The sequence below is a fragment of the Poecilia reticulata genome, chromosome 1 (genome assembly GCF_904066995.2).
Source record: "Poecilia reticulata chromosome 1, P_reticulata-male-v2, whole genome shotgun sequence".
In the NCBI taxonomy this organism is placed as follows: domain Eukaryota; kingdom Metazoa; phylum Chordata; class Actinopteri; order Cyprinodontiformes; family Poeciliidae; genus Poecilia; species Poecilia reticulata.
This window is the reverse complement of record NC_088830.1, coordinates 13,920,717-13,938,591: the sequence shown is the minus strand read 5'-3', so window position 1 is coordinate 13,938,591 and position 17,875 is coordinate 13,920,717. Positions and strand designations below refer to the sequence as shown.

General features: G+C 39.4%; 2 protein-coding genes across 2 annotated transcripts; one reads left to right on the top strand and one right to left on the bottom strand.

Moving 5' to 3' along the window:
• Positions 1 to 1,642: 1,642 nt before the first annotated feature.
• ddx17 (DEAD-box helicase 17) lies at positions 1,643 to 10,740 on the bottom strand. The gene is made up of 13 exons (XM_008408939.3): positions 10,391 to 10,740; positions 8,865 to 9,027; positions 8,612 to 8,708; positions 8,205 to 8,338; positions 7,844 to 7,909; positions 7,616 to 7,757; positions 7,379 to 7,539; positions 7,078 to 7,250; positions 6,868 to 6,978; positions 6,721 to 6,782; positions 6,064 to 6,123; positions 3,778 to 4,011; positions 1,643 to 2,736 (listed from the first exon to the last, which is right to left on the bottom strand). Exons 1-13 carry the CDS (start codon positions 10,447 to 10,449, stop codon positions 2,240 to 2,242), a joined length of 1,959 nt encoding a protein of 652 aa, XP_008407161.1. The 5' UTR covers positions 10,450 to 10,740; the 3' UTR covers positions 1,643 to 2,239.
• Positions 10,741 to 10,992: 252 nt separating this feature from the next.
• On the top strand, positions 10,993 to 15,030 carry ntan1 (N-terminal asparagine amidase). Its single transcript, XM_008408947.3, has 10 exons — positions 10,993 to 11,220; positions 12,050 to 12,152; positions 12,761 to 12,826; positions 12,911 to 13,019; positions 13,100 to 13,173; positions 13,261 to 13,314; positions 13,394 to 13,447; positions 13,529 to 13,626; positions 14,138 to 14,251; positions 14,367 to 15,030. The coding sequence occupies exons 1-10, from the start codon at positions 11,140 to 11,142 to the stop codon at positions 14,535 to 14,537; spliced, it is 924 nt and encodes a 307-aa protein (XP_008407169.1). The 5' UTR covers positions 10,993 to 11,139; the 3' UTR covers positions 14,538 to 15,030.
• The last annotated feature ends 2,845 nt before the right edge of the window (positions 15,031 to 17,875 follow it).

Here is a 17,875-nt window from a genome sequence, read left to right as displayed (position 1 = left end):
TCTTAGGACTGTTTTTTTGTTGTTGTTTTTAACAGTTTAACTCAGGATTATTTTCCCTTTTCCTTATTTAAACTCGTATGCACTTACTTTGTTCATATTTTGCACATGAAATCATTCTTGTTTATTCATCTCTTGTCACTTTGCTTTTCTACTACTGATTAACCCAAAGACTCTCAACTCTATTTTCACGTCATACTGATTTTGATTCTGCCACATGTGCCTCAGATTGGGTTGTCTGGTTGTTTTTGTTTTTTTGTTTTGTACACATATAACTTAAGTGGGGTTTTTTTTTAGTCATGTTTGTCTTTACCCAAAATGACTTTGTAAAGCATAAGATGTATTATGTGTTAAATGATCTTTCTAGATGTTGTGTGCAGCAAGAGAAGAAATATATAAACTCATCTGTATTTTTTCTGGAGTATTCAGAAAGAATACAATGATGAGATTGGAGAAAGGTGGCTGTTCTTGGGAAAAATTATAAGGATAAAAATGTGGAAGTATTTGTTGGCACCACTGGTAAAGTTGTGTAAAAAGCCTTCAAATAAATTTTGTATGGAAAAAAAAAACAAATGCAAACTTTAATTTAAGCTTTGCCACAATTGTTCCTATAAAAACAAATCCCTTCAGCATAAATGTAATCAACTCAAAAACACTATTAATCCAAAAAGAAAATTAAATTTAATTAAAAAAATACTCCTGGAATTTAGGATCGCAGTTCAGGTACTATTGGAGCTTTTCTTTTTTTTTTTTGTAATCAAAGCAATTTATAATCTATACTTTTTCAAATTAACAAAGATTTCTAGAAATTTCTAATTATCAAATTGCAACTGCCATCTTGCAGTTGCTGAGTCATCATAGCAACCATTAGACAATCAGTTTAACAGGGATGCCGGTAAAAACCCATTTCACTCTTTAACTATAATGATCCAAAACACAAGGCTGTCAAGAGAAAATAAGGCATCTTTATCAGGGCTATAACTCACATGGAATACAATGAGATGTAAGGGACAGTTTGACTTTATCAAGTATAAATTAAGGATAAATCACAATTGAAAGTAGAATAAAACATGAATTTCTACAAAATATCACACCTATTCTATCAGCAGCCAAAAAATTTCAGTGCAGTTACTGCTGTTGAATGCTTTTCAGTGTTGTGCGAGTTTATGGCATCTGATTGCTTCTCTAGGGTTTATATATATATATATATATATATATACACACTTTTTTTTTTGGTCATAGTACCCCCAAGAATTTAAAACTACTTTCACCCCTGGTTAGGAGAGGAAACAGAGATGTGCTTTATGTGTTGCAACTTTTACTGTGGATGTTATATAATACATTTTGTGATCCAACTGCAACTTTAGAGTTCTAGGTTTGGATGGGGGACCAACAACAAAAAATCAAATTCTAGACTTTTCAGAACAGAAACCGTGCTTAAATTGAGTTTTGGTTACCAAAAAGGACTGTTTTTAAGAATAAAACTAGAATGACTAACTTTCTAAAGACAAATCACCTACTTCTGGAAATTAAAATATTACTATACATATAATCAATTCCAAGAATATTCCACTATTATGTGTGAAGCAGATGCAATAATTTACCTGATATTTCAGAATGAATTGCAAATTAAGACAAAAATACATTGATTTCATTTGTTTATTTAGGAAAACACTGTAAAAAGAGCATAGTTGACAAAACAGGCAACAATATATTTTTTAGTTAAAGCTCAAAACACTACTTCACTTCTGACTTGCTACACAAAGGGAACATGTGGAGGCATGCATGATTAAATGTGCCTAAATCTAACAATAGATAATAAAAAGGCAAAATAAAAGTTACCTAAAAGTGGTCATTACCGAAACTAGTGAAGAGAAGATCAGAAACGTACGGTGAAGCTATAACTGAAGTTATAAACAAAAGCCACCAATTTCAAACTGAATAAGTCAAGTTGAACAAGTACAAAGATCAAGGAGGCGTGTGGAATGTGACTGCATCTCTAACTCCTAAAGTTTTGGCTGGTGAAGGAAAAAATATATAAAAAAAAGAGAAATTTCAATTCCTCCTCAATACTCGGTTGGGGAAATTTAATTATTTGGGGTTATTGAAACAAATTTGCTTTAAAATTCAGGTGAAAGTACAAGCCCTTACCTCCTTGGATACAACACTGTTTGGGAGACCACAACAGTAAAACTGAGCTAAAAACGTTTGAACAAATTTACCCAGTACATGTTAATTATAACTATTTACGGAGTGGTTGTGGGCCTGGCGGTGGAGGGGGGGCAGCGGGGAAAGGAGGGAAAGGTGGCTGCCCCATGAAGCCCATAAGTGGGGGCTGAGGCGGCGGGGGAAATTGCTGTGCCATCAACGGCTGCGGGGCGCCTGTAGGCGGAGGGGGTGGAGGAGGGCCCTGGCCAAACTGGCCCTGCGGCTGGTTGGGTTGCTCCTGACCGCCGCCGGTCGGGCCTCCGCCGCGGGTGTTGTAGCCTCCGCCGTTGTTGTTGTTGTAGCTCTGGTACTGATCCGAACCGGCGTTGTAGTTGTTCCTGTGATCTCGGTTTCTGTCTCTGTAGGAGGACGACGAAGAGCGGTCGTCGTCGCGGCTGTTGCGGCTGTCGCGGTTGAAGCCCCCGCGGCCGTCTTTGCCGCCTCCGCCGGAGCGCATGCGCCGATCGCACTCGTCTTGATACATTAGGTTAGGGTTGTTGGAGTTGCCGCCACGGTAACGCATCCTGCCACCTGCACATAAAACCCGCCCCAAAAACAATGAAAAGTAACATTTAAATTGGGCTCCTGCTTTCATTGCCTCAAAGAAGCCTGATTATTAGCCCCGAAAAGATAGCTATTGAAAGCATAAAGCATCGTCACTCTCCCATCTGCCCCGGAAAGCACTATTTGGACCGTCAGCTCTTGCGCATTTTTTTAATGTTAATTTATTTATTTTGGCTCTAGTGGCCTTATGTTGACAGGAAAGTAGAGTATGAGTGAACGGGAAGACATGCGGCAAAGGTCAATGGGCCAGAACTTGAACCTGTGGTCCCCATAGTACGGTCGCGCGCTTTACCTCTGGCCCAACGCCACGCTCGCTCATTTGCGCATGCGCTAAAACTACTACTTTCAAAGTAAAACTTTCTCCAAGGATCTATTTCCCAAGACAATGTTATTTTTTCCAATAATAAATAATTGTCATAATTATTAAATTATAATGCAGTAGAAATTTGTGTATTGGACTCACTGGACTGTAACGTATTTGTCAATGTCTTCTGGTAGAAGACCCATTATTTTTGTAATTGTTTATTCGATTAACAAAAGGTGTTATTGAATTCTAAAAGACTATATCCCATCGTTTTATGTAAAATCCAAAAGTATTACTCCATCTTTCCTCATGCTTGATTGTTGTATGCAGGCACATATGCTTGATTTTGTTTTTCACATAAAATAGCAGAGCAGTCTAGCAAAAATACAATTAAACCCTTTTTGTCTGTGTTTGATTATTGACTTTTAAAATATTACTATTTTTACGATTACAGTTAGAAGCAAAAAAAAAAAAAAAAAAAAAAACCATCTTCCCGGAAGTATTTCTTTTAGCACTTGCGTAGATGAGCTAACGGTATGGATCGTGCTTCTGGAATAGATTGTGGAGTGAGATGCATAACATAAGTACAAAGTTGTTTCTGCATTTTTTCTTAATAATTTAAAGAGAAATCAAATCAATTAAAAAGACTGATGTATATGTACACCACTGGTTGGCACTGCAAATAAAATTATAGCTCCTCTTACCGCCTCCACCTCCGCTCCTGGAGTCCACGAGCTGGAGCAGTTTTGGGTTTATAGCCTGCCGGGCTTCCTCCAGGACCCGGACCAGGTCTCTGGCCTGTCGCAGGTTTCCCGGGGTGAAGAAGGTGTAGGCGGTGCCCTTATTGGTACTGCGGGCCGTGCGCCCAATTCGATGGACATAATCCTCAGAGGAGCTGGGATAGTCATAGTTGATGACGAACTTTACGTCTTCCACATCTTTGGGATAGACAGCAAAGGAAGTTCAAGAAGGGTAAAGGGCTTTTAGAGATCAGGAAGTGATGTATTTAATGAAATTCTAAAAAAAAATAATAAAAAAAAAAGCTGGGAGCTTTATGCCCATGAACAACTGAAGTCATCTATGAATGCAACAACATGTCTTGGTGAGAAGCAGAAAGATTGAAACAAATTGGGAGTTCACTTACCGTGCAACAATCCACACATCCAAAGATTCATTTCAGAGACACAGCTTTACTACTCAACATGCCTTCAACGTTGCGCGCTCACTTGATTTAAAGTGAGAACCGGCATGTAAAGGAAACCATTTTAGGCCTCTGTGCTTTTCAGAGGACTCGTGATTACCGGCCTGAACATGGAAGGTAAGGAAGTCTGTTTCTCATTACAGAAGACGTGGGGCTCTGACAGCACTGCTGATCAATAAGTCTCCCATCTCCCCCTCCATCACGAGAGGGAAGCCATGTAATCATTTATTACACAGTAACAATAGTGTGCTGTGATTATTGAACCATGAACTCTTTTCTTTTGTAATATAAGCACAAAGGCAGAACCTGGCTGTAGGGTGAGCTCGTGAAGGAGTTAAGACAAAGGGGTGTTGCGGTACTTACCCCCTGCAAGTTGTTTTTACAAAGGTTCCCCCTGATCAGTCCTGGTTCAAAGGGAAGGGCTGAGGGAGAGGGAGACTGGATTCCTCCCTCACCTTCTGCTCACTCCAGCAACGTCAGACGGGAGCAGAACCGTTAAACCCCAAAGGACACACCCACGCACACCCAATGGCTGGTTCTGTTGCTCTCTCGTCGCATTGCGGGACCCTCCTCACACCCTGGCCAGGACTGGATCCAGACGAGCCCGTCTAATTCTCTCTCGCCTGTCTGTCTGCTTTTTGGACCGACGGGCAGACATACAGGACCCTCAGGATGCTCCCAAGGAAGGCTCGTTGGATTTGCAAACTGACATTAATGGGGGTTGGGGGGGTGCTGGAGTCTCCCTCTTTTTTTTTTTTTTTTTTTATAGTTCAGGAGAGTAATAGGGGCGTTAATCCCACTAAAGCTCACAAAGCTTGCCTTTTATAATGTGACTGAGGGGGACAGAGACAGCAGCACAGACTGTTACAGCTGCCGTGTGCTGCCAAACCCTGAGAGGAGAAGAGGGGAGAAGAAAACAAGGATAAAGTCATCGGAATTTGGTAAAAGTTTACAAAACTTTACTTATCCCCCCTTCTCAAAATATTCTACAGAAATGTCAGACGTTAAACTGTTCCTTTTTTTTTCTTTGTTTCCCCTCCATTTTCTTTTCAAAGCTACCTCCTAAACATACGGCTCTCTCCTGAAGTGAAAGATTTCGAGCAGAAAAATGTGAAACATGAGCAGCAATCCAAGGAGTTCATACTGACACCACACTAGGAGACATAAGAAAAGGTGCGCAGGACGTTGTGGGCCCACACACCCCTCCTTTCAGGCAGCGTGCCAAAGAGCCCCGCATGAAGGAAGATTTTAAACTGCGGTAACAAGAAACAGACTATGAACCTGCTGGAGCCGAGAGGCTCGAAGCCTGCAGCTCTGCAAGCTTCGGCCGACAACGTCACCAGGTTGTAACGTCTTATTTTTTTAGATTCATTCTGTTTGTTTTTTTTTTTTTTCCTTCTGTGGTTTTCACATATCTGGCTGACAGCTGGACTTTCACTTGTACAATTTTTTGAAGAAAAAAAAAAAAAAAAACTCAATTTACTGACATTATATCTAAAATTAATTTGAAGAAGTATACATCATTTCTGCTTATTTTGTGAAAACAACACCTGCAAATAAGCTTGTGGGATATAAATAATAATTCTCAAACCTGCTTGCTGTATAAGAGTCTTTTTTTACTAACGTGTTATACTTACCACCTGCTTAATTTAATTCAGAGCATTAACTGGTTGATTATGGTTGACTTGAATACATGTAAATTCATTATTAGCCGAAGAACAAATTAAACAAGACAAATGATGCTGAGAACAGAAATCACAGGAGGTAAACAATGTGATCCCAGACATACCCAGACCCCGAGAGGCGACGTCTGTCGCGATCAGAATGGGGGCCTTGCCGCTCCTGAATTCTGTGGAGTCGAAACGAAAAAATACGTTGCCAAATAGTTGATAAATAAATGCAGGAGAAGATTAAATTAAAAGGGAGGAGAGGAAACATCTTAAAGGAAGGAAAGTTTGATTATCCTAGGTGTGAGGGAATGTGACATTTTTTCTTTAAGTAAGACATTAATTAGTACTTTTGAATCAGGTGCATTATGTGTATTATTAGACTGATGAGTAATGGATAATGGATTGTGGAAGGATTGGTGGAAAGATTGATAGCACAGAGACAGATGGACTGACGGAGAACACTTCTAGGGAACGGGATAAAGAAAAAAATGCCACACATATTTGTCCATATTCTATTTTCACATTTATTCTATATTTAAAAAAAGTATTTGCATTTTATACTTTTAAAGACTTCAACCCCAGAGAATGTTTTCATCTGTAGACTCTCATTTCATTTATTTAAACAAGGACAATGCATATTAATCAATGTCAGCAGTAGGCATCAATGTAAATCTGTCGGCGTTAGCACAAGAGATCATTTTTCTCCATAGCCCTAAGGTATGCATGATATGAAAGTGCCGACACCCTGACCTCCACTGTTTGTGATATATTCTTACCAGTGAGAACCCAGTCTCTTTCTGGCTGGCTCTTGTCTCCATGGATACACATGGCTGGCCATCTAGGTAACAAGACCACATCGATTCAGCAAGTCAAACTCACACACTGAAAGCTGCCCGCCACGTTTTTAAAGAGTCGCTCCTCACCCGTCGCGCCTCATCCTCCGGGTGAGGTCGTCGCATCGCTTCTTGGTCTCCACAAAGATGATGGTTTTGTTCTCCTTCTCGGCCATTATCTCCTCCATCAGCTGGATAAGCCTGCACACAGAGAGACAATATTAGCAAATCAACTCAGATCTCAAGAGAAGATCAGACCATACAAAAGCAAATGACATAGGTCGCACGCTTAAGTCTTACTTGTTGTCCTTTTCGGTCTCCATGCAGACGTCGACGATCTGCAGAATGTTATGGTTGGCACTGAGCTCCAGAGCGCCAATGTTAATCTGGATGTATTCCCTTAAGAAGTCCTCGGCAAGCTGCCGAACCTCCTTTGGCCACGTTGCACTCCACATCAGGGTCTGTCTGTCAGGCTGAAAAAGACGAGAGAGCGACGGGTTTACATGAATTGGGAAAAAAAAAAGAAAGAAAAAGAAGCACCAAAACACCCTCACTTATCAATGGTCATTTTGAAAAGAGAAAAACTACAGAACCGCCTTACTCTGATTTGTTCAACAATCTTGCGAATCTGCGGCTCGAAGCCCATGTCCAACATGCGGTCGGCCTCGTCCAGCACTAAATAAGTGCAGCGGCGGAGGTTGGTCTTCCCCGCCTCCAGGAAGTCGATGAGGCGGCCTGGCGTGGCGATGCAGATCTCAACGCCTGTGGTCGGATACGAACAGAATGTCAGAAACAATCGAAATCCAAAACAGTCAACATCAGCCCACCGCACACCCACCTCTCTCAAGGTCTCGAATCTGTGGGCCTTTGGGTGCGCCACCGTACACGCAGGTGCTCTTGATGCGGGAGGACTTGCCGTAGTCGTAGGCAACCTGCTGGACCTGCTGAGCCAGCTCTCTGGTGGGTGCAAGGACCAGACACTGAGAACAGAGGAAGACGAAGGAGGAAGGGATAAACGACTAGGATTCTGTGCACCGAACTGTTTAAATGTCTTTCTTGCACTCACTATGGGGCCATCCCCTCTCTCCAGGTAGGGCTGGTGGTTGATATGTACGATAGCAGGAAGGAGGTACTGCAAGGCGGTGGGGGGGAAGAGGCAATAAATTGTTAGGACTTGCTTTCACAATTTTTGCCAAAAATTTTGATTCTAAACATTAAATATCAACTTAAATTACTTGAATTTTACTTATAAACTCTAGGTTACTTATGATACTTAATATACATCATGAATTACTTTTTTTACTTTAATCTGACTCTTTTGTTCATATTTCAGAATCCCTCACAGATTTCCACCTATTAGAGATCAAATTAAATGTTAAAAATGATTTGAATACATTATTGACAAGATCATGGAGAGAAAGCCTTACAGCCAGCGTCTTCCCAGAGCCAGTCTGTGCTATTCCCACCATGTCCTTGCCGCTCAAGGCCACAGGGAAACCCTGGGCTTGGATGGCTGTGGGCTCCTTGAAGTTCTGCTGCACCAGGACGTCCATCACATACTCTGCAAGGCAAAGGCGGGAGACAGTTTAACTCAGCCATTTAAATGTTACTGAAAGCGATCTGTCGGGGGTTTTCTAAAAAAAAATAATTTTTTTTTTTTTTTTCTAATTTGGGCGATATTTAAATAAAAGAAGATATTTACGAAAGTGAAAGAATGAGTAAATGTGCTACACTGAGGCAAATAAGGTTTTATGGAATTAGAAAATTAGATTTTTTATTTTTTTTTTACAGCAAAAAACTTTATGAAAGATGGGGTAAAAAGGAGCTGACTCACGTGGAAATTGAGCATGGTGAAAAGCAGTTACGGGTTTTGGACAGCCAGAGCCTCTGATGGTGATCTCCTTCTTTCTGCGAAACTCCTCCACATCATACTAGGTATGGAAGCAAAAGAGAAAAATAAGCATTCCAAAAAAATAAATCAAAAAATAAAAAATACACATAACCAAACAGCTTGTTATTATTATTATCATTTTTAATGATAGTGTGAGCAAGCACAAAGAAAAGAAGAAAAACAAAAAAAACCCTACCTGACCAATGCGTTGGACTTCAACGTGTTCAGTGTAGAAGTTCTTTTCAAATTTTGGCAACTCATCTAAGTTCCACCTCTTTTTGCGGAGACGCTCACCAGGGTTTCCAAACTTCATGGGCGGGGGTCCGCTGCGGCCGCCCATGCCCCCTCCAAACCGTGGTCTGAGAGATGTGAAGCAAAAGAAATTAGGATGCAAACCAATTATTACACAAATTAAGTCTATCTAACCATACCCATTACTGAACATTTTTAAAGTGCTTTCGAGTAAATACGTATCTTTAATCAGTAACTCAACAGTGAGGTGTTTTTTTTTTTTTTTACTCAACATCAAAGAATCTTGTTTGTGAAGCTTGTGAAGTTATTGGTATATTTACATGTGCTGTAGTGGTGCGGAGTTATCAAATAAATTTGTAATTCAGTACATTTATGTCTATATTTTAAAAAAAGAAAATTGTTTTAAGTCACTTCATCGCTGCTTTACTGTATCGGATCGGTATCAGCCAATGCTAAACCTCAAATATCTGAATCCGTACTGGAAGTGAAAAAAGTGGAATGGTGCCTCCCTAGTAAAAAACAGGCAATAGTTATCACCCCCCCCCCACCCCCCGCCTTTTATGCTTTCATATTAAATCTGAATCTAAAAGTATGCACAATGGCCAATGCTAACTTGATTTAAATCATTAAATGACCTTGTAAAATAGACCCAAATTAAATGAAACCTGAAATGTAAACTGGCGCAATTTGCCTTGTAATCTTAAGTGTCTTGAGACAACATTTGAAGTTCATGGGTTCTATGAAGAAATGTGTGTAAAATAAGGGAACAGTGTGTTGACAAGCTACCAAAGCCTGGCATCATCTACAAGGTACATTCTGCATATTGCTCTTCTATTCTCTTGGACAGATCTGTTTTAGGACTCCCTTTTTTATTTTAGCTTCTTAGGATGTGCATATTTTACGGAGGAGTTGTTGTTGTTATTGATACAACTTTTAAAATGAAGCTATTTTTAGTTAGACAAAATAGTAAGTCAGCTGAGTTATTAATGTCAATTCCACACTGCAGTATCTAACTAGAACTCCTTCAAAAATGTTAATTACCTAAATTAAAATACCATTATTTTACTGCAGCCCAAAATCTAGGGTAGTTATTTGCACAAGATCAGACGTCCAATAAAAACTTTTACAATAGCTGGAAGACTTTTTTGAGTGAGAAGGAAAACACGACCCACACCAAAGTTAGGCCAACTTTGAAGCAATTGTATGGGGTTCCACAAACACGCTGTTAGCATTTTCAGTCCTTTGTGGTAATATTATTTTCAATTTACACTTTACCTAACTTTGTTCATCGACTGATCGGATGTTTTTTGATGATGTAAATATTAACTGGAATGGATCTTTAAGCGTTAGCTTAGCTTTTGTTTGTGTGTTCCTTTCATCCATGCAAAGCCAAACTATATTTGAAGCTCAAACATTAATTAACACTAAGTTTTTTTGGGGTTTTTTCTTTGCTAAATCTAAAACACGTACCTGTCTCGTCCACGATCTCTGTCTCTGTCCCTGTCTCCGTACGAGGAGCCCCCTCTCATTTCGATAAAACTGTTAGCCCCTTCGGTAGATTTGTCGCTAGCTAGAACGATGGTTAGCCGCAATAGGCTCGACGACAGAAGCGTAAAAATGAGCGAGTTCACAACAAAAAAAAATTACTTTATTTGTAACAGCTGAAATAAGAAGATAAAACGAGTAATACGGGAATTATTGACCAACTCTAAACACGTCGCCAATCGCCTTGTTTGTTTCCTACCAGCGAAAGACATCGACTTCGGCCTAACGGCTAGTAAAACTACGTAGCGCTTTTTCAAAACAAACATCAGGACGTACGCAATTTGCCTAAGTAATAATGGAGAATCTCACTCCGTGAAAATGTTGGCACTTTTAAGACTCTCGGTATGTATGCCTCTGCTGCGGCTCAAAAAAAGCAAATGTGCACTGTGCAGCATAAGAAAAATCATTGTTCCTACGTCTGAAGATATTTTTCATAAAACATAATTTGGTTTTACATATTTGAACAAGAAAAGAGACGCGTAGCAAAACCATAAGGGGTCAGTAGGTGGCGACTATGCCAGACTTCGTTTTAAAAGAAACACTGTTTAAAACGAAAAAGACTGCGGTCATTTCAGGAAGTTCTGTTTTATAGTGAACCAATATTGATACCGAAGTTACTGGTGTTCTTGTAGCATAATACCGAACTGGTTTGGAAACGGATCAGGTTGAAGGACATGCCTTTGTTTTTTCAGAACAGAGAATTAGATTGCTTCAGATCAACAGCGGAATTATTCGACAAATATCCACATTTACAGGTTTGTTTCCTGCAAGTGTCTGATTGTATGTGATAGTGTTACTTTTGGCATTTATGTCCCACATTACAACTGTTCTTTCACCTTAAGACAATTGTAATCACGGCATCTGTTTCACGTCTAAACAAAAAATAGAACATTAATTGCACCCGGCCATTTTTTATATGGACCTACTGTGTCTGTTATAAAGTGATTATAATGATTACTTCTCTGAAACACAAGGAAGTGCTGCATATTTCAATCAGCATGGGAAGATAGGGAAGGTAAGTATAATTCTGTAGGTTAAAAAATGGAAGTAGGAAAAAAAACAGTAAAGGGATATAAATGTGTAATAATGATGTACACGTATACATTTACACACTTTGTGTGCGTTGCTTTCCATGTTTCATGTGTCTGTTTATTTTGCAGATTCAAACAATTTCTGAAATAAAAAGATACTGACTGCATATATACTTTTAAAAATAGTTAAGAGGGATTCGAGAACTCCGGAAACGGCAGTGTGGATAAATAACATAAGTTGGTACATAAATTTACATAAATACATTTAGGTACAGAACTTGTACCTAAATTTTTAGAGTTGTAAAATTGCTAATGCAAAGTAATTATAACATTTTGAGAAATGACCATGATGAAATATGAACAAAAGCTTATAAGTAGGACACACATAGCATTTCAAGAAAATACTTTTTTTCTCTTACAGAATGTTTTCCTGAGTCATAGAAATAAATCAGTGCTAAATCAGTGCTTGCTGTCACTAGACTGACTTTTGGTTTGTATTTATTTTGGAGATAAATCCAGGGGGAAAAAACAACAGTTTAATTTTGTTTTGCAGGAAAATGCAAAAGCATTTCGCTCCAAGCCACGTGTAGATGTAGATCAAAAGCACCTCCTGTATGTTCAGCAGAGAGAGTTTGCAGCGACAACTCCAGCAGACAGTGAGTACACCTGCTGTTCACGATGACAAATCACAACAAATCACAGTCACACATTTAAGAACCTGAATACTCTTCTGATTTCTGAGTTGACATCCATGTATTACTGACAAAAGAAACTCTGTCACACAGACTAGTTACATTTATGCCGAGATTAGATTACAAACAGCTGGATTCTATTTACTACTTATGTTAATTCTGGTTGCGCAGGGTTTTATTTAGGGGCTCACGGGTATAAGGGGCTGAATAAAAAATGCATGGCATACTTTTCAGATCTGAAAAGAGTCTGCACTTTTTAATAAATAATTTTGATAACTATTCATTATTTGCCAGCCACTCCATAATTATGAGTTACTTTGTGCTAGTCTAACATACAACATCCAAATAAAATACATTAAAGTTTATGGTTTTAAAGTGTAAAAAAAATGTTTAAGTTATGGGCATTTGTTCATAATTTCTCCGTCATTCGATGGAGATACCTCATCTACCTCATCACACCTACCTCTTTTTTCTCTCTCTCTCCATGCGTTGTAAGATCAGTGCTTTTGTTGGTGTGACTTTACAATTTGAACTCTGGTCAGTTTCATCCGTTCCGGTCAAATCTTTCACAGACTGCGTTTCGATCCTTGGATCAGATGATGCTACCACCTGCCACTTGGTCGTGCTGCGACACACCGGTACTGTTTACTTCTACCAGATTCCTGCTGTGCGTTACATCTGCCTCCAACTAAAGGATTCTAAAATGTTTCATTACTTGGCAGGTAGCGGAGCCGTTTGTCTGTCTCACCTCGATGGCTCCAGCACCAGGACTGAGGTCCAGCTCATTATGAAAGCCGTCACATCACTGAGTGACGGCTGTAATGAGGGCAGGCACGTCATACTTTCACAAGTACAAGTTCAAAGTCCATAATTTCCCATTAACATTTGCTTCACTTTCTGCTATCGTCTAGATTTGAGCTGCATCTGGTTGGAGGGTTTGATGACGATGACAAAAGATCTCATAAACTCAGCCTTAACATCCTGGGTAGGTTCATAAAGTTCTCCATGGTGTGTGGCTCGTGGACATAATCTCTAAAACGCCAACTTGACATGAGCTGCTTTTACTTTATAGCAGTGTTCCAGAAACAGAAGGAACACGTTCACCTGGAGACATGTTGCATCACAGGTTTTTATACATTTTACGTCATTTGGAAATACTGTAGTTGGACATACTGATTTCTCAATCACAATTCTTTCTGTTGTAGAGATGAACAACGTAGTTGACAAGGGAATTCATAAACCGATAGTATACGGAATAGGTGAGTGGGCATGTGCGGCAAAGAAACAAGTAATATGCATATATGTCGTATGTTATTGGCAATAACTTTGAGTCTGTGTAGGTGTCAATGTTAAAACAGGGGAAGTGTTCCCTGCCTCATTTCCTCATAAAGGACCTGCAGAGATGCTGCGGTCGGCACGGACCTTCACTGGAGGAGAGGTAAAAAAAAAAAACAAGTCCCGTCTGGTCCAGTCAAAGCCTCAGCTCTAAAGTCAAGTTGAGAATGGCAACACTTGAATTTGAACATTCAAAGGCAATTTCAATCCAGTTTGACTGAGCTTGAGCTGTTCTGCAAAGAAGAATGAGCAAAAAGTCAATGTGTCTAAATGTCTATGGCTGGTCGAGACATACCCCAAAAGATTTGTATTTCTATTTGTAGCACCATTGAAATATGTGCTTGCAGTGTATGGGCAGGTGGGCAGAATGCTCTACAACTTTCAGATGTTAGTTTGTAAAACAGGCACAAAAAAAACCCCAAAAAACCCCCAAAGATCTTAGGGCATAAATAGTTTAAAATGCCTAACACTTTTATTATTATTTCTTTCAGTTTATTGTTTAATACTATCTCTAGCTGTAAATGTTATTGTCCTTATGATGTAAATTTGCATGCATAAGGGACTGAAGCTAGACTACACCTTGTTTTTTTTAATGAAATATCTCTTCTTTACAGATGACTGACATTTATGACTCAAGACATGGACTTGTTAGAGTTGGACCTTGCCAGTGGAGTCCTGATTTGGAAATTGCCTTCTGGTTGTCACAAAGTGATGCCACTATTTTAAAGGTAACGTAATACCTGGGAAGTATTGAACCTCTGAAGGTGACCAGAACGACACTGTGAGAATAAACAGTAAAGTGAGTTATATAAATATATATATATCTTTTGTCTTTTTTTGTAGTACCTGTCCACGTCTCCGTTTGCTGAACCGCCGCACTTTGTCCAGCATATTAAGTCCACCATCCAGTTCCTTTTGTCGCATCCAAACTCTGACAGCCTGTTCCTGGGAGGTCAGCCGCACCTCTACCACCGGACGGAGAGCGGCAACTGGGAGAGGCTTGTCCAGTCATAACAAATCACAACCGAACCTTCAAATGTAATTTTTTCTGTTTTTCCAATGGAAACACTGTGACCCCTTTTCAATCAGAGTATTTTATCAAGGGTCCAGTCCCTGACCAGCGCTTTGCAAATGTATTCAAACCACATGGATCATTTCTGTTCGGCTCCTCTGAGTAAAGCCAGTTTTGTATTTGCATTTTGCAGATTGGACGGAGAGTTTTCGTGAAAATCACTTTTCAAGTCTACAGACTCTTTTAGATTAGGGTGAGAATATTTTAAACACGCAAATATGCGTCGATCTAAACCATTGAACGAGTCAACGCACATTATGTGCGTATTATCTAAGCCAACACAGCTTGAGTAAATAGTTAAATTAACTCTCCTAAGGTTCAGGAGGAGTTAACTGAACCAGACCTAGAACTTGCAGGATACCAGTCCCTGAAGACTTACGTTTGGTATGTCTGGTTTAGATGAATGCTAATGTGTTGCCCAGTTAACAGTTATGATTTAAGCTTTTACACACCTGACCTGTTTTGTGGGGGCCCTGGTTTTCATGATGCTGTTTGTTCACTAACGTTCACCAGCAAACCTCTGAGGCCTTCACAGAGCAGCTCGATTTAAACCGATTTAAATTTACTCATGCAAGGAATTAGGGCTGGGCGATATGAGTTCAAAATTAAATCTCAGATTTTTTCATTACAGATCCGATATTGCTTTTTTTTCTTGCTTTCTTTTCTAAAAAGAAAAAGAGAAAATATTTTTCAAAAAGTGGCTTTTGTCATTGTTTTTGTGAGTTGTATAAGGGTGCATTAGGGCCAGGAGACACAATTTTTCAATAGCTTATTAAGAATAAAGTCACAATTTTACTAGAAGAATGCCTTAAATTTGCAATAAGAAGTTGTTTTTATGAAATATAAACTTCTACAGAGTTACCACGTAGTTCTTTCTTCAGAATAGACAGTCGTTTGCACAATTGTTTCAAAGTCCAGTTGATGCTGATGTGTCAAAAGATGAGGTATCGTCTTATCTCTAAAACTTATACCAGAGTATAACCTCGTACACATAAACAGAAGCTGTAAAACCTGTCAAGCAAGATGGCCGGCCTTGGGTGTGCTGACATCACTCTTGACTGTAGAAATCCAAGGAATAAATTGTTGAAGATTTAATTTTGCCCAAAAATGAAATCTTCAAAAACCCAAATTTAGATTAATCGATAAAATCTAGTCATCGCCCAGCCCTGGGAGGAATGTATTGATGACTATGTGACTTGTGAATATATTTGCTTGCTCTGTATTTTATTTGGGGGTATCAGCGTATTGGGGCCTGTATACATATGTTTACCACACTTTTGAGGTTTTTATCAGTTAAGGAGAATGGGATATTTTCATTTTCCTTCAACATTTCAACATTATAGTTATGAGCTACTTTATGTTGGTCTGTCTGTCTAAATTAATGGAAGCTTCTTTTGCAAGGTGCAGCACATTACCTCTCCAGGCTCATATGGTAACAAGTTGTATCCATAGGTCCACTGGATTGCTGTACATGATTTCATAACTGTACCAGTTTGCGGTTTAACTTTGCCTTAGTGTTGGCCAGTTTCACACTGCAGTCCAAAAAAGGTGACACTTTACACTCATTTTCTTTCAAAGTAAAGAAGCTTTTTCAGGGGTGACAGGTTCACCACAGCTCTAATGAATGCCCTACACTGAGTAATAAATGGCACCTTTCACATTGGTTCCTAAAAACAAGCGCCCTTACTGATTTTCTTCTGTATCTGCTGATGATGAATACTCAGCTAATATTTCTTGGTGCCACCTTTTCATGGTTCATGTTTAGTCGGTGGGTTTATGTTGTTTCACAGGTTTATATATTTTTTTGTTTTCTTTTTTTCATGTGAGTACATGTTTTTCCATACTATATTCCCGACGTGTCCATTGTTTGAGGTTAACTTGTTGAAATGGTAGTTTTGGTTTATATTGGCCCAGTGTGAGTTTGACTCTTTCTGCTGCCATTTCTGAAGAGAACCAAAGTATTACCACAAACAGTACCACACAGTAAAGTTAATAAACACTTTTACAGAAAGCCAGCCGGGGAGTTATTTAAAGTTTTTTTTATGAAAAAGTCAATTTAAAACCATCCATCCATTTTCTGTACGCCCTTGTCAGTAGTGGGGTCGGGAGGCTTGCTGGTGTCTATCTCCAGCGAACGTTCTGGGTGAGAACTGGGGTACGCCCTGTACAAGTTGCTAGTCTGTCACAGGGCATCACAGAGACACACAGGACAAACAACCATGCACACACAAACCTAGGGGCAATTTAGAGAAACCAATTAACCTGACAGTCATGTTTTTCTACTGTGGGAGGAAGCCGGAGTACCCGGAGAGAGCCCACGCATGCACAGGGAGAACATGCAAACTCCATGCAGAAAGACCCTGGGCCAGGAATCGAACCCAACACCTTCTTGCTGTAAGGCAACAGTGCTACCAACGGTGCCACTTTGCAGCCTCCATTTAAAACAGGGGTGTCAAACTCCAGTCCTGAAGGGCCGCTGTCCTGCAGTTTTTAGATGTGCCACAGGTACAAAACACCTGAATCAAATGGCTTAATTACCTCCTCAGTTCTCCAGAGCCTTGCTAATGACCTAATTATTCTATTCAGGTGTGGTGCAGCAGAGGCACTTCTAAAAGTTGGAGGACACCGGCCCTCGAGGACTGGAGTTTGACACCCCTGATTTAAAACCTTTCTGTATTTAACAGACTCAAAACAAATATCTGTACTGTTCTAAAGTGCACAAATTGTACTTTTAAGAGAGGAAGTGGTCAGTTTGTTGAATGTTTTTTTTATCTGTGGAAATGTACCTTCAAAACTGGAGTTGTCTTTTATGTTTATTTATCCTTCGCTCTTGACCATGTCACACTTTCTGTGAATGTGTTTCTTTTTAAAAGTGCATGTGTTTATGTCCATCAAAATCATCTGCTAGTGATGGTAGGAATTATGACATAGTGGAATAAAAATCTATGAGTTTAAACCTGAATACATGGCCTTCTGATAAGTTGTTTTCTTCGAAAGCTGCTTCAAGCACAGTGAAGACACTCCAATCCAGAGTTTCCTCTGTTAAAAAAACCCATTTTATTTCTTGGTGTATTTAACCTGCTGCTCATAGATCCTAGCTCTTCTCTGGTCTATTAAAATTCATGATGGAAACTCATTTTATGCGATTGAATTGAAATATTTATATTTTTACTTCTATTTATAATAATAAACACTATAGAAGTGTATTTTTCATATTACTGTTGAAGTATTTACTGGATTATGGCACTTTAAGCCCAACCGAGCATAGCCGACTGACTGT